The sequence below is a fragment of the Hyperolius riggenbachi genome, chromosome 7 (genome assembly GCF_040937935.1).
Source record: "Hyperolius riggenbachi isolate aHypRig1 chromosome 7, aHypRig1.pri, whole genome shotgun sequence".
Taxonomy (NCBI): Eukaryota; Metazoa; Chordata; class Amphibia; order Anura; family Hyperoliidae; genus Hyperolius; species Hyperolius riggenbachi.
The window spans coordinates 140,262,239-140,274,899 of record NC_090652.1 but is presented as its reverse complement, the minus strand read 5'-3'; the positions used below and the strand labels follow the sequence as shown (position 1 = coordinate 140,274,899).

General features: G+C 45.7%; 1 protein-coding gene across 5 annotated transcripts in view; it reads left to right on the top strand.

The window, feature by feature from the left end:
- Positions 1 to 12,661, top strand: part of LOC137524618 (uncharacterized) — a 571,079-nt gene that overhangs the window by 38,027 nt on the left and 520,391 nt on the right. For 4 of the 5 annotated variants that reach the window (XR_011022737.1, XR_011022738.1, XM_068244693.1 and 1 more), the window contains exon 1: positions 2,105 to 2,244. The exons of the other annotated variant lie outside the window; for it this stretch is intronic. Coding sequence is in view for 2 of the 4 variants with exons in the window: in XM_068244693.1 (XP_068100794.1) it covers positions 2,193 to 2,244 (52 nt within the window). In the remaining 2 variants the exon portion in view is untranslated. Of the gene's footprint in view, positions 1 to 2,104; positions 2,245 to 12,661 lie in introns of those variants that run through there. 5 annotated transcript variants of the gene reach the window in all.

Here is a 12,661-nt window from a genome sequence, read left to right as displayed (position 1 = left end):
CCTGCTACTAATGTTGTCCAAAGCCGTTACTAAGAACTACACAACCACAATAGTTGCTGCTGCTGCTTTGGAGTGTCAAAGCTTTTAGCAACCACATTGGCTAACATGAGTAACAGCTGCTTGACGTCTTAGTAACTTTATATCGAACTAGGAGCAACTAAGTGTGTCATGTGACATGTGCCCTCGGTGTATAGGTTAGGGTTGGGTGCTGAGTCATAAGGGTTGGTGTTAATGGATAGGGAAGGCAGAGGTTAGCATGCAATAGATTTTATAGTTAGGTTTCAGGATTGAAAGGAGTTAACAGGGGAGGTTGGAGTTAGGCATCATGAAGGAGGTAATGTTGTGTTAGAGGTTACAGGCCTCAAGAAAGGGTTAAAGGACCACAATCATGAAAAAATTATAGATGTAAAATTCATATGTACAGCATAAAATGTACACTTGTTCCTTGGTAAAATATACTTTTTTTTTTCTTACATTGCTTTCACTTACCATAGGTTGTTAAGAATCTGACAGATATGACAGGATTTGGACTGGTGCATCTCTTTATGGAGGATTCTCCAGGTTTTCTTTATTTACAATAGCACTTACTTAACGACAGTTGCTCAGTCTGCCAAAATCGTGTGCAAGTGAGTAGGAAGGTTGTCAGGCATCTATGTATAGATCCTTTCCAGGGCATGCTTTTGTAAAGAATAAACAAAATACTAAAAATCCCCCAGAGGAGATGGACTAGACCAAAACCTGTCAGATTTGTACTGCGTGCTGTAAGCGATAGCAACTTAAGAGAAATGTCATTCATAGTGCATTTTACTCTGGGGAAAAATCTACATTGTATATGTATTTTACATTTTACAATTTTTGATGATAGTGGTCCTTTTACCTTGGGGTGGGGTTGGTCATCAGGAAAGAGTCTATATAGAGTTAGGTGTCAGGAACAATAATTAGGGCTAGGGGGATTGGTTAGATGTTAGATTATAGCTTAAATGCGCAAAACGGTGCAAGAAAATTTGGGTGCACCATGCGCCGCCAGCGGCTGTAATGGGAATTATGGCTATAGCGGCAATCAGACAGTAATTTGGGCGCCAACAAAAGACGGAACCCAAATTACTTTAAAATAGCATTATTTGGCCGCCAACATCAGATGGAAGCCGAATTACGTCTTACCTCTACGCCCCCCCACCGAGTCCATGGTGGCCCGGAGGGGGAATCGTAATTAACGCCGCCAGGACTTTTGTGGGAGCAGGGTGAGACTTTTTCAGCTTCACCCTGCACCCAAATTTCCTAGCGCCCTTTTTGCATGTCTGCAGGTGGTAGAAATGCTGAAACACTAACATATATGTTCCAAAATGTAAACATCACAGTATCGGTAATTGCTTTATTGATGCTCTACTTATTGAAAGGCAGCACTCAAAAGGGCCATCCATGCATTTTTTCATGTGGCAGCTGCAACTACTTTGTAGATGAAACTCTAGTTGAATTGCACAGGTGATTTCTGGTGGTGCTGTAGCATGGCCTAAATCAGCTTTGTTGATGAAATGCGCTGTTGGGTTAAGCTGCAATATTCTTTAGGTATAAAAGAACCACATCTGTACATAAAATATGTAAGTCTGGTGGGGTCCTGTAGAAGTTTACAATATATAGTAGACACGCTTGTACAGGCACCTACAGTCCAGTCGTTAATGTACTCTATGGCCCAGTTGGTATATAGAAGTTGGAAGGCAGAGTGGGCATTTAACTGTTTCTTATATAATTTTCTAACTTCTATATATTATCCCTGCTATATTTGCTGTAAAAGCATTGTTTTACTCTATACAGTTATTTGGCTTGTGAAGCTAAAGCACTATATGCTTTCTGTGCCATGGCCCAGATTCCTGATGAATATGTGCAGAATATTACTATAGATGCCAAATAGCAAGATCCCTTCTTGTTTTCACTGGGCTGGAGCAGCTCCATGATTGGCTGGAAGTTTCCTATCCCCTGGGAAGGGTGTGTGGGATATAACTTCAGCAGCAGGTTCTGATAGGCTGTGTTTTGTTCTTAAAGACCCCATCCCTCCTACTGCCGTGGGGTGGAAATTAGGCAGCCTGTGCTTTGTGAAGAAGGTTTTCATTCATGCTGGGCTGTGTGAGCTCTCTTTGAGAAAAGGACCAATGTTGCTTTGTTGATGTGGAACTAAAGGAGGTGACTGCTGGAGCATGGAGCTGCACGCTGTTCTGCTCTGCACTGTGCTTGCTGGAGTTTACAGCAGTAAGTAGAAACAGTGGGAATGCATGTGTGTCAGGGACAGGGTTAACGTGTAGTAGTAAAACTGATTTCTTGCATGCTGTTTTTATGCCCCATCTGACAAGCTTATGAAAATTTAACACAGTTCTCTGCACAGATTTCCCTGCATGGCATGTTCCGTTTGCAAGCCTTCTGTGCTAACTTTTATTGGCAGTATTATGTAAATGAAGAATTTCCAGACGTGAAGATAGGCATGGAGAGCGATAGGATGATGATATATTATATGCTGTATATAAAAAAAGAACTTACTGCAAACAATGCACAGTTTATGCTGTTGCAGAACAAAGTTTTACTTGAAAGACAAAGAAACTGAACAACACTGAATATGCATACTGTATGTTTGTCACCTTACTAGTTTGATTTGTTTCGCAAACTAACTGACTGATAGGTCCCTCATTGGAGCACATGGCACAGTAAAAGTTAGATTTATGGTGTTTCATGGCAAGTCAGCTGTTCTGTGTTTTGTGTGTTGTGACATGTTAAATGTACAGGCATAATGTGAATCCACTAGCTACGCTAATACAGGTGAAACTCGAAAAATATTGTGCAAAAGTTCATTTATGTCAGTAATTCAACTTAAAAGTTGTAACTAATATATAAAATAGACTCATTACATGCAAAGCAAGATATTTCAAGACTTTATTTGTTATAACGTTGATGATGAGGGCTTGCAGCTTATGAAAACCCCAAAATCAATATCTCGGAGAGTTAGAATATTGTGAAAAGGTTCAAAATTCTAGTATCAAAGTGTCAGGCTATAATCATCAAATTTCTCCAAAACACCCGCAAAGGGTTCCTGGGCTTTAAATGGTCTATTCCTCTGGTTCCGAATTACGGACATAAATTAACTTTTGCATGATATTCTCATTTTTCGAGTTTCAACTGTATATACAGTACCTATGAGTCTCTTCTACCCTTCTTGTTACTTCTTGTAAGTTCTTCTCTCATTATTTGTTATTGGTCAGGACAATAGAACACCTGATAAACATGTGACATGATACAGGGGCCAATGTGCTGGTGATAAATACTACTGAGAGGTCATAGATATAAAACTATAACTACGCCTGCCCAAGCCATTACTACCTGTAGTTACACTGACCAGATTTTTCTGGGTCTAAGCTGGGAGGGGAAGGGGAGGGGGGCGGGGGGGGGGGGGGGGGGAGGATTATTGGGCATGGCCAAAGTGACTTTACAAGTAATTAGACAATGTTCCACAAACGCATAAGAAAGCAGTGTTTCCCCCATGATGTGGTGAAACAGGAGATTTGCAACAAAGATACCATAGCTGATGGGTGGGAGGGTGATTTAGGATGCTGCTGGGTAGGTGGGTGACTCTAGGTTTTGCTGGGTGAGAGGGTGACTCAGGGTACTGCTGGGTGGGATGGTGACTCTGGATGCTGATGGGAGGGTAACTCTGGGTGCTGCTGGGTGGGAGGGTGACTCTGGGTGCTGCTGGGTGAGAGGATGACTCTTCAGCATGTCCATTTTGCCTTCAGTCAAGAAAGGGATTGATTTTTTGCAGTACTATCCTAAAAAGTTATCCTTTTCTCGATTGGCAGCAAATCGTACAAGCTGGAAATTATTGAACACCTGTAAATTTCCAATCGATCTGACAGGAGAAATGCATAGCGTACACTAGGCAGAATTGCATAAGCATTTTCCATAGCACATAGTGGAAAATGCATATGTGATTCTGTCTAGTGTGTTCCTACCATTAAAGGGTGAGTGAATACAGCAATGAGTGATGGTCACTGCTCCACACCACCCTGCAGTAACCAGTAGTGAACAGAATTGACTTTACACAAGGGAGCTGGTAGAATAATGAATGCAGAAATCTGGTTGGGGTTGTGAGATTCTGTTAAGGTGCCTTTTAACGGTACAATCTTTTCGTCAGGCGCCATCTTTTGACGCAATTTTTATGATCATATTGTACAGAAAACTGCAGAGTGTGTAAAAAAATCAATGGAACGAAAGTTTCGCTACACCAAAGGCAGGGTGAAAAAATGTTTCTCCGTTTATTAATAACTTCAGTGGATACAAAAAAATGTTAAAAGAGCTCACGCGTATCGGAGCTCATGGCTCCTTAATCATAGCTAACACCTTGTTATAGTGCAACAGTTTAAATAGACCAGTATCATCCCGCCCAAAAGAGGGAGGGAGGCACGGCCAAAGTTCTTAAAGTGACATACAGCAATATACAGCAATATAGTTCCACATTAAAATGGCAAAAGCCTAGATATGAAATATAGTAAAATGCTACATGCACAGTAACAAATATAACATACTATGTGAAATTGTCCGGACACACTAAGAAACATGGCAGAAAGGTGTAAAAGCAGCAGAATTTCGACCTAAATGCTTATAAGGTCACAGAATGTTATGGAATTAAAGACCAAAGTCATAAGTTAAGCTAACATCCATTCTAGAATTTAACTCCTGTGGGATCCGTGTCCCCAGTTTCCATATCCAAAAGGCTTCTCTTTTGCGCAAGAATCTATATAAATCACCTCCTCTCACAGAACGTGTGACCCTCTCCACCCCCTGGAAAACAAAGCCCCTCATATCTCCCTGGTGTGTATTCAAAAAGTGTCTGGACACACTAGAAACCTGAGAGATGTAGGACTTATTTCTGAGGCATCTAGAAGCTCCGTTATAATGTTCGGAAATACGTTGGCGTAGAGGTCGTGTGGTACAACCTACGTACTGCAATCTGCAGACGGTGCAACCCACCAGATAGACCACATAATTGGTATTACAATTGATATATTGCTTAATCCGAAACTTCATACCGTTAGAAGTGGAAACGATCTCACGAGTTGCCCCATGCACAGCGCAATACCGGCAGGTATTATACCCGCACTTAAAAGAACCTGTGTAGGTTAGCCACGTAGGGACTCTCCTCTCCGAACTGGAGAAAAGACTCGGGGAGAGCCGCGACCCCAGGGTAGGGGCCCGACGCGCAGAGAAACCACAGCCTTGTTCTAGAATCTCGTGGAGCTTCGGGTCCGAGTGCAGAATGGGCAAATACTTCTTAATTATATTCACAATTTGATTGTACTCTAAGCTATATGGGGTCGTAAAGGTCAGACCCCTCTTATTACGTCCCACTCTGCAATCAGAACCCGTATGCAGTAACTCCACGCGACCCTTAGTATATACTTGTTTTTTGGCCTTTTGAATCAAACTGCCGTCATAGCCCCTATCCTGAAGCTGCCGCTCAACCAAGGTCAGCTCCCCCTCCATGTCCCCAGGATCGGAGCAGTTTCTAGCTGCTCTCAACAATTCACCATAGGGAATCGCCCTTAAGGTGTGTTTGGGATGGCAACTATTTGCCAGGAGTAAGGAATTACCAGCACAGGCCTTGCGATAGGTCCTTGTAACTATTCTATTGGACGTTGGTGAGCCACACAAGGTCAAATCCAGATAATTGACCTCCAAGGGGTCACAACAAATGGTAAAGGACAGATTGAGGTCATTATCATTGCAATATGTGAGGAAGTGTGTGACAAGAACTTTGGCCGTGCCTCCCTCCCTCTTTTGGGCGGGATGATACTGGTCTATTTAAACTGTTGCACTATAACAAGGTGTTAGCTATGATTAAGGAGCCATGAGCTCCGATACGCGTGAGCTCTTTTAACATTTTTTTGTATCCACTGAAGTTATTAATAAACGGAGAAACATTTTTTCACCCTGCCTTTGGTGTAGCGTAACTTTCCTTCCATTGTTTGCTGAGCTTACTGGTTCCTGGCTCCCTCAGGCTTTTGGTGTGTGGATGCTGCGGGTCCTCTCCTGTTTTCGCCTTCCTGTTTGCTCATACAGGACCTGCTCCCACTACACTGGGTGTTCTCCCATATCTCTACATGAACTTCCATCAGTGGCTGCTACATGTGATTTTGTTCGGTGCCTACCTCTGCCTGCCGGTGCCTCTCCTTCCAGCACCCTGTTCCTGTTGCGACCTATGGTCGGGTGGTTGTTAGCTTGCTACTGGTTGGACTCCGAGAGGAGCAATTGGGTCTGCCTGGCCCATGGAACCACGGACTCTGCGTAATCGCATCGTGCAGGGATCCGTCACGAGTGGGCAACAGGATCCCGCACTGCTGCAAGATGTCTCCAGTCAATCCACAACAAAATGGCCGCCATCGGAGACCACGCCAGACGCCGACTCTGCTTCCGCCTGCCTCAACGGAAGTCCGATGACGTCATCCTCCTCAGCGTCCATCTATCACCCTGGAGGTAGGGCTTCACACACCCAGCCCAGCCAGTACAGTGCCGCTCCACGCCGCCTCTCTCTGGACCAAACGTCCAGGCCAGTCTACCATCCGGTCACCGCACAAGGAGTCCCTTTACACGGGGAGGCCATCTCAGCTATTGTGGACAGCCTGCGGAGAGACCTGAATACAGAATCCTCTACACCCACCACAAAAGTGAGTAACCTTGCCTCTTTGCCTCCGCAGTTGCGGGGTGGTTTGCAAGGGTGGGTTAATACAGGTGCTATCCCACGGGATTTACCACCACTATCAAGGGATTTACCACTCTGATGAACCAAGAGGGCAGCAAGGCCCCCATTCAGGGGAACGCTGCTACTGCACATGAGGATAAAGATAGTGCGAATGTTAGCCTCATATCTAACAATACTAGCAATGACTCTGTTTATCTGCCTCTGACACAGACTGTTCAGACTATCCTGCCAGAACAAGAGGTGGCTGTCCCACGTTCTAGTTCGGAGCCTGTTTTGTCAAAAACTTCAACCAATCAACAGTCAGAGACTCTCCCAGATGCTTCACAGGACTCTGATCCCTCTAATTCAGACTATACTTTAGACATTATAGGCGAACTGTTATTGAATCCAGACAGGATGAATAAGTACATTTCAGTTTTTTCTAAACAACCTGGTGTTTACAGTTCTGATCCGTCTCTTAATCTACAGTCTTTCTTTACAGGTTTGGAATGTTTATTAGATAAAGAGATTCGTCTATGGTGGGACATTACCACACTGAAGCATTATGTATCTGAAGGGATGATCCCTAGGGGGCTTCGTATCAAAAAGATACCTACTACTGAGTACTCAGATCAATTCGTGATCGAATGGAACCAAGTCCTAACAGACTGTTCCATGCGACTCATGAAGTTGATCGTTTCCTATGAGGAAAAGAAACTTGCCGATATTAAATTAAAGATCGCAGAGACTAGGGAGGAGCTCAAAAGATTCTCCTCCCTTGACCTGTATGACGACCTGAATAACAAAATGAAAGAGAACATCACAAAATTAGAGAGTATAATTATGAACACCAAGCGCATCAAGTTTCTCCGAGACACAGGGGATTACAAGAACAAAGTTGTGTATGAATGGGGAAGGTGGGAAACCATGCATTGTTCACCTAGATCTATTCTACGCAAACCCAAACCCCGTCAGACAAAAAAAGTCAGCTTTAGTTCCGCTGACAGCTCTGGGTCTTTTTCTGATCTGTCAGATGAGGTAGATACCAGGCCCGGACCCTTTAGTGCAGGCTACCTACTACCAGAAACGCAAGAAATAACATCGGAAATTCAGGAACAAAAAAGGAAACGCAGAAGGAGGGCGGGTAGGAAACACAAGAAACTAGGCTCTTCCAATGTCGTTAATCTTTCCACAGTACCATTGTCTGATGCCCAACTTTCCCTTTTGTCCAGAGGTCTCTCTTTTTCCCCATCCACTCATTTTGACATCTTCAACACTATGTTGGATGTCAATAAATTTGTTCGCAATCTTATGGTAAGGAAGCATTTTATGGAGGTGGAGGAGTCGCGGGATCCGGAGGTGGGTGGGGGGCCGGACATCGGGCCCGCTTGTTTTTCCGCCCCGGCGCCCGGGGGGGGGGGGGGGGGTCCCTCCCTTCAGGGGGGCCTCTACTGCCCTCTCTCTGGAATTGAGTTCCAGACAGAGTGGCGGCCCGGTCGCCGGGGCGGACGCGGGCCCGGTGGCCGTTTCCAACCCATCCTTCTATCCAGTACAGGCTAGGACCGGGGTCGTGGACACCTTTCAAGATTTGATTGAAACTGCATTGATGCGGATACAGAGGATGCCCAGGGCCAGGTCGGATTTGTCAGTGCAGGAGCGGGAGGCACTGCAGTCCCTCCAAAGCGATCAGTCCATTGTTATACGCAGTGCTGACAAGGGGGGGGGGCGTAGTGGTCCTGGATGCCGACTCCTATAGGGCGGAGGCCCTACGACAGTTGGGAGATGTCAATACCTATCAAAAATTAAGTGGTGATCCCACTGTGCGCTTCCAGGCTGAACTTAAACAGTTACTAAATATGGGAGTCTCTTTGGGAGTATTCACAGAGAGGGAACGTGATTATCTCATGGTGGATGCACCTGTCATCCCCATATTCCACCATTTGCCCAAGGTGCACAAACCGGACGTTCCCCCGAAGGGTCGTCCGATTGTTGCGGGCATCGGCTCTCTGGGGGAACGTCTGGGCCAGTGGGTGGACAGTTGCCTCCAGCCTTTGGTCCACAGACTACCTGGCCACTTACGCGATACGACTCACGTGTTGAACAGCCTGGATCCTTTGCGGTGGGAAAACCATTATTCATGGGTTACCATGGATGTGAATTCACTTTATTCATCCATCCCCCATGATAGGGCTCTCCAAGCTTTGGACTTCCACATCCGCAGATATAGTGCCTTTTCTGCGGATCTGGGGGCCTTTCTCGTGTTGGCAGTGGATCATCTATTGACCCATAATTATTTTATGTTTGATGGGGTTTTCTATCTCCAAAGATGCGGAGCTTCCATGGGAGCCAAGTTCTCCCCATCCCTGGCAAATTTGTACATGGGATGGTGGGAGGAGCTCCGCATCTTTGGAGGGCAGAACCCCTTTAGTGAATTTATTTTTTGGTATGGTCGATACATAGATGATCTGCTGCTAATATGGGGGGGGGGGGGGGGTCCCCAGGATCTTGTCACACACTTCCTCACATATTGCAATGATAATGACCTCAATCTGTCCTTTACCATTTGTTGTGACCCCTTGGAGGTCATTTATCTGGATTTGACCTTGTGTGGCTCACCAACGTCCAATAGAATAGTTACAAGGACCTATCGCAAGGCCTGTGCTGGTAATTCCTTACTCCTGGCAAATAGTTGCCATCCCAAACACACCTTAAGGGCGATTCCCTATGGTGAATTGTTGAGAGCAGCTAGAAACTGCTCCGATCCTGGGGACATGGAGGGGGAGCTGACCTTGGTTGAGCGGCGGCTTCAGGATAGGGGCTATGACGGCAGTTTGATTCAAAAGGCCAAAAAACAAGTATATACTAAGGGTCGCGTGGAGTTACTGCATATGGGTTCTGATTGCAGAGAGGGACGTAATAAGAGGGGTCTGACATTTACGACCCCATATAGCTTAGAGTACATTCAAATTGTGAATATAATTAAGAAGTATTTGCCCATTCTGCACTCGGACCCGAAGCTCCACGAGATTCTAGAACAAGGCTGTGGTTTCTCTGCGCGTCGGGCCCCTACCCTGGGGTCGCGGCTCTCCCCGAGTCTTTTCTCCAGTTCGGAGAGGAGAGTCCCTACGTGGCTAACCTACACAGGTTCTTTTAAGTGCGGGTATAATACCTGCCGGTATTGCGCTGTGCATGGGGCAACTCGTGAGATCGTTTCCACTTCTAACGGTATGAAGTTTCGGATTAAGCAATATATCAATTGTAATACCAATTATGTGGTCTATCTGGTGGGTTGCACCGTCTGCAGATTGCAGTACGTAGGTTGTACCACACGACCTCTACGCCAACGTATTTCCGAACATTATAACGGAGCTTCTAGATGCCTCAGAAATAAGTCCTACATCTCTCAGGTTTCTAGTGTGTCCAGACACTTTTTGAATACACACCAGGGAGATATGAGGGGCTTTGTTTTCCAGGGGGTGGAGAGGGTCACACGTTCTGTGAGAGGAGGTGATTTATATAAATTCTTGCGCAAAAGAGAAGCCTTTTGGATATGGAAACTGGGGACACGGATCCCACAGGGGTTAAATTCTAGAATGGATGTTAGCTTAACTTATGACTTTGGTCTTTAATTCCATAACATTCTGTGACCTTATAAGCATTTAGGTCGAAATTCTGCTGCTTTTACACCTTTCTGCCATGTTTCTTAGTGTGTCCGGACAATTTCACATAGTATGTTATATTTGTTACTGTGCATGTAGCATTTTACTATATTTCATATCTAGGCTTTTGCCATTTTAATGTGGAACTATATTGCTGTATATTGCTGTATGTCACTTTAAGAACTTTGGCCGTGCCTCCCTCCCTCTTTTGGGCGGGATGATACTGGTCTATTGAAACTGTTGCACTATAACAAGGTGTTAGCTATGATTAAGGAGCCATGAGCTCCGATACGCGTGAGCTCTTTTAACATTTTTTTGTATCCACTGAAGTTATTAATAAACGGAGAAACATTTTTTCACCCTGCCTTTGGTGTAGCGGAACTTTCCTTCCATTGTTTGCAGAGCTTACTGGTTCCTGGCTCCCTCAGGCTTTTGGTGTGTGGATGCTGCGGGTCCTCTCCTGTTTTCGCCTCTCTGTGTAAAAAAATCGATGTAAAATTATTCTATGGTCAATTGGAACAGAAAATGTAATCAATCTGAATGTTGGATTTTACAAATGGATTGGAAGAGAAAAATGCCCTAATCGATCTGTTTATGGGAACAATTGATAATTAACTTCCAATTACTTTAATCATAAAATTTGTGTTGAAAGATCGCATCTGATATTGTAATTACTGTATTCAAAACAGGTTTTTGCTTGGAAACGAATACATGACAGTTGCCTGACCTGGTCCTTTTCAGCCACAATTGACAAAGATCTCATGTCTGTGGGTTATCAGCAGAGACTGCCTTCTGTGTTGGAGGGAAAACTTGTCCAGTCTATTGCTCCCTTTTGATAAGTCTATGAGTGGCTTCATCTTTCGTTTTCATTAAAAGTATTCCTTAGACTCAGACAAACCTGTGCATAGCAACATGGTCTGCTAAGGTGCTCAGAGGGAAGTTTAGTGATATCTGCTTTTAGTACAATTATTTTTTACCTTACATATGGGCCTGAGACCACCTACAAAGCGCAAATCGCTATCACAATTGCTAGCGATTTGTGGTAGCGCTTTGCAAGGGATTTTGGAAGCGATTTTTCTGCTCCTATACCATACATTAGAATGGAAACGCTCCCAAAATGCTGCATGTCCGGTGATTGCAATTTGCTTAATTGCAATTGCTCTAGTGGAATCTGCCACGCCCCGTCTCTATGGTAACTGACGTCCTGGACCAGCGGAGACGTGGCTGCCAGGAGGAGGAGTGAACGTGCGGCCGTTGGGAGACAGCCCTGACAGGACCTGCAACCCAATTTTGAGCTTGCGCCTGAGTGAGTTTCTCTGCAGGAAGGTGTGGGGGAAGGGGAATTAAGGCCACATGTGACATTGTTTGGGCGGGGGATCGAGGCCACATGTCACATTGTGGGGGGGGGGGAGAAATCGAGCCCACATGTCACTTGGAGGGGGGATCGAAATGCACCAATCAGGCGGGGGGCGCTGGCCTCAACCACCAATCATTATACCCACTGCTCCTTGCTCCTCTGTTAATAGGAAGCAAAGGTCTCGAGGGGGGAACAGTTCTCTGTCATTGGGGCCAATCACTGCACTCCCCGCCTGATTGGTGCATTTCTTTGCAAAGTCATCCAGGACTTTCTGATGATGTGAGCTGCGGCTGTACCTGAAGACTGCACGATCATCAAAGCTGCAAGAGAGGTATGTATCTGAGACACTGGGGACAGCCTAATGAATAAAGTGGCAGCTGCATGTATGTGTTTTAGACACTGGGGACACGCAGACACCAGGGGTAATGCAGACACTGGGGTCACAGAAGACATGAAGACACACAGACACTGGGACAAAGGGGGAAACGCAGACACTGGGGACACAGGGGGACAGGCAGACACTGGGACAAAGGGGGACAAGCAGACACTGGGACACAGTGGGACAGGCAGACACTGGGACATAGGGGGACATGCAGACACTGGGACACAGGGAGACACGCAGACACTGGGACATAGGGGGACATGCAGATACTGGGACACAGTGGGACAGGCAGACAGTGGGACATAGGGGGACATGCAGACACTGGGACACAGGGAGACACACAGACACTGGGACATAGGGGGACATGCAGACACTGGGACACACAGACACTGGGAGCAAAGGTAGACACAGGGATAGCAGACACTGGGACAATGGGCATAGAAGACACTGGACATGGAGGAAACGGGACAGAGGGAGCGAGCACAGGGCATCAGACACCAGGACAAAGGACACAGGTGTACAGAGGACATGGAGACAGAGGAAGG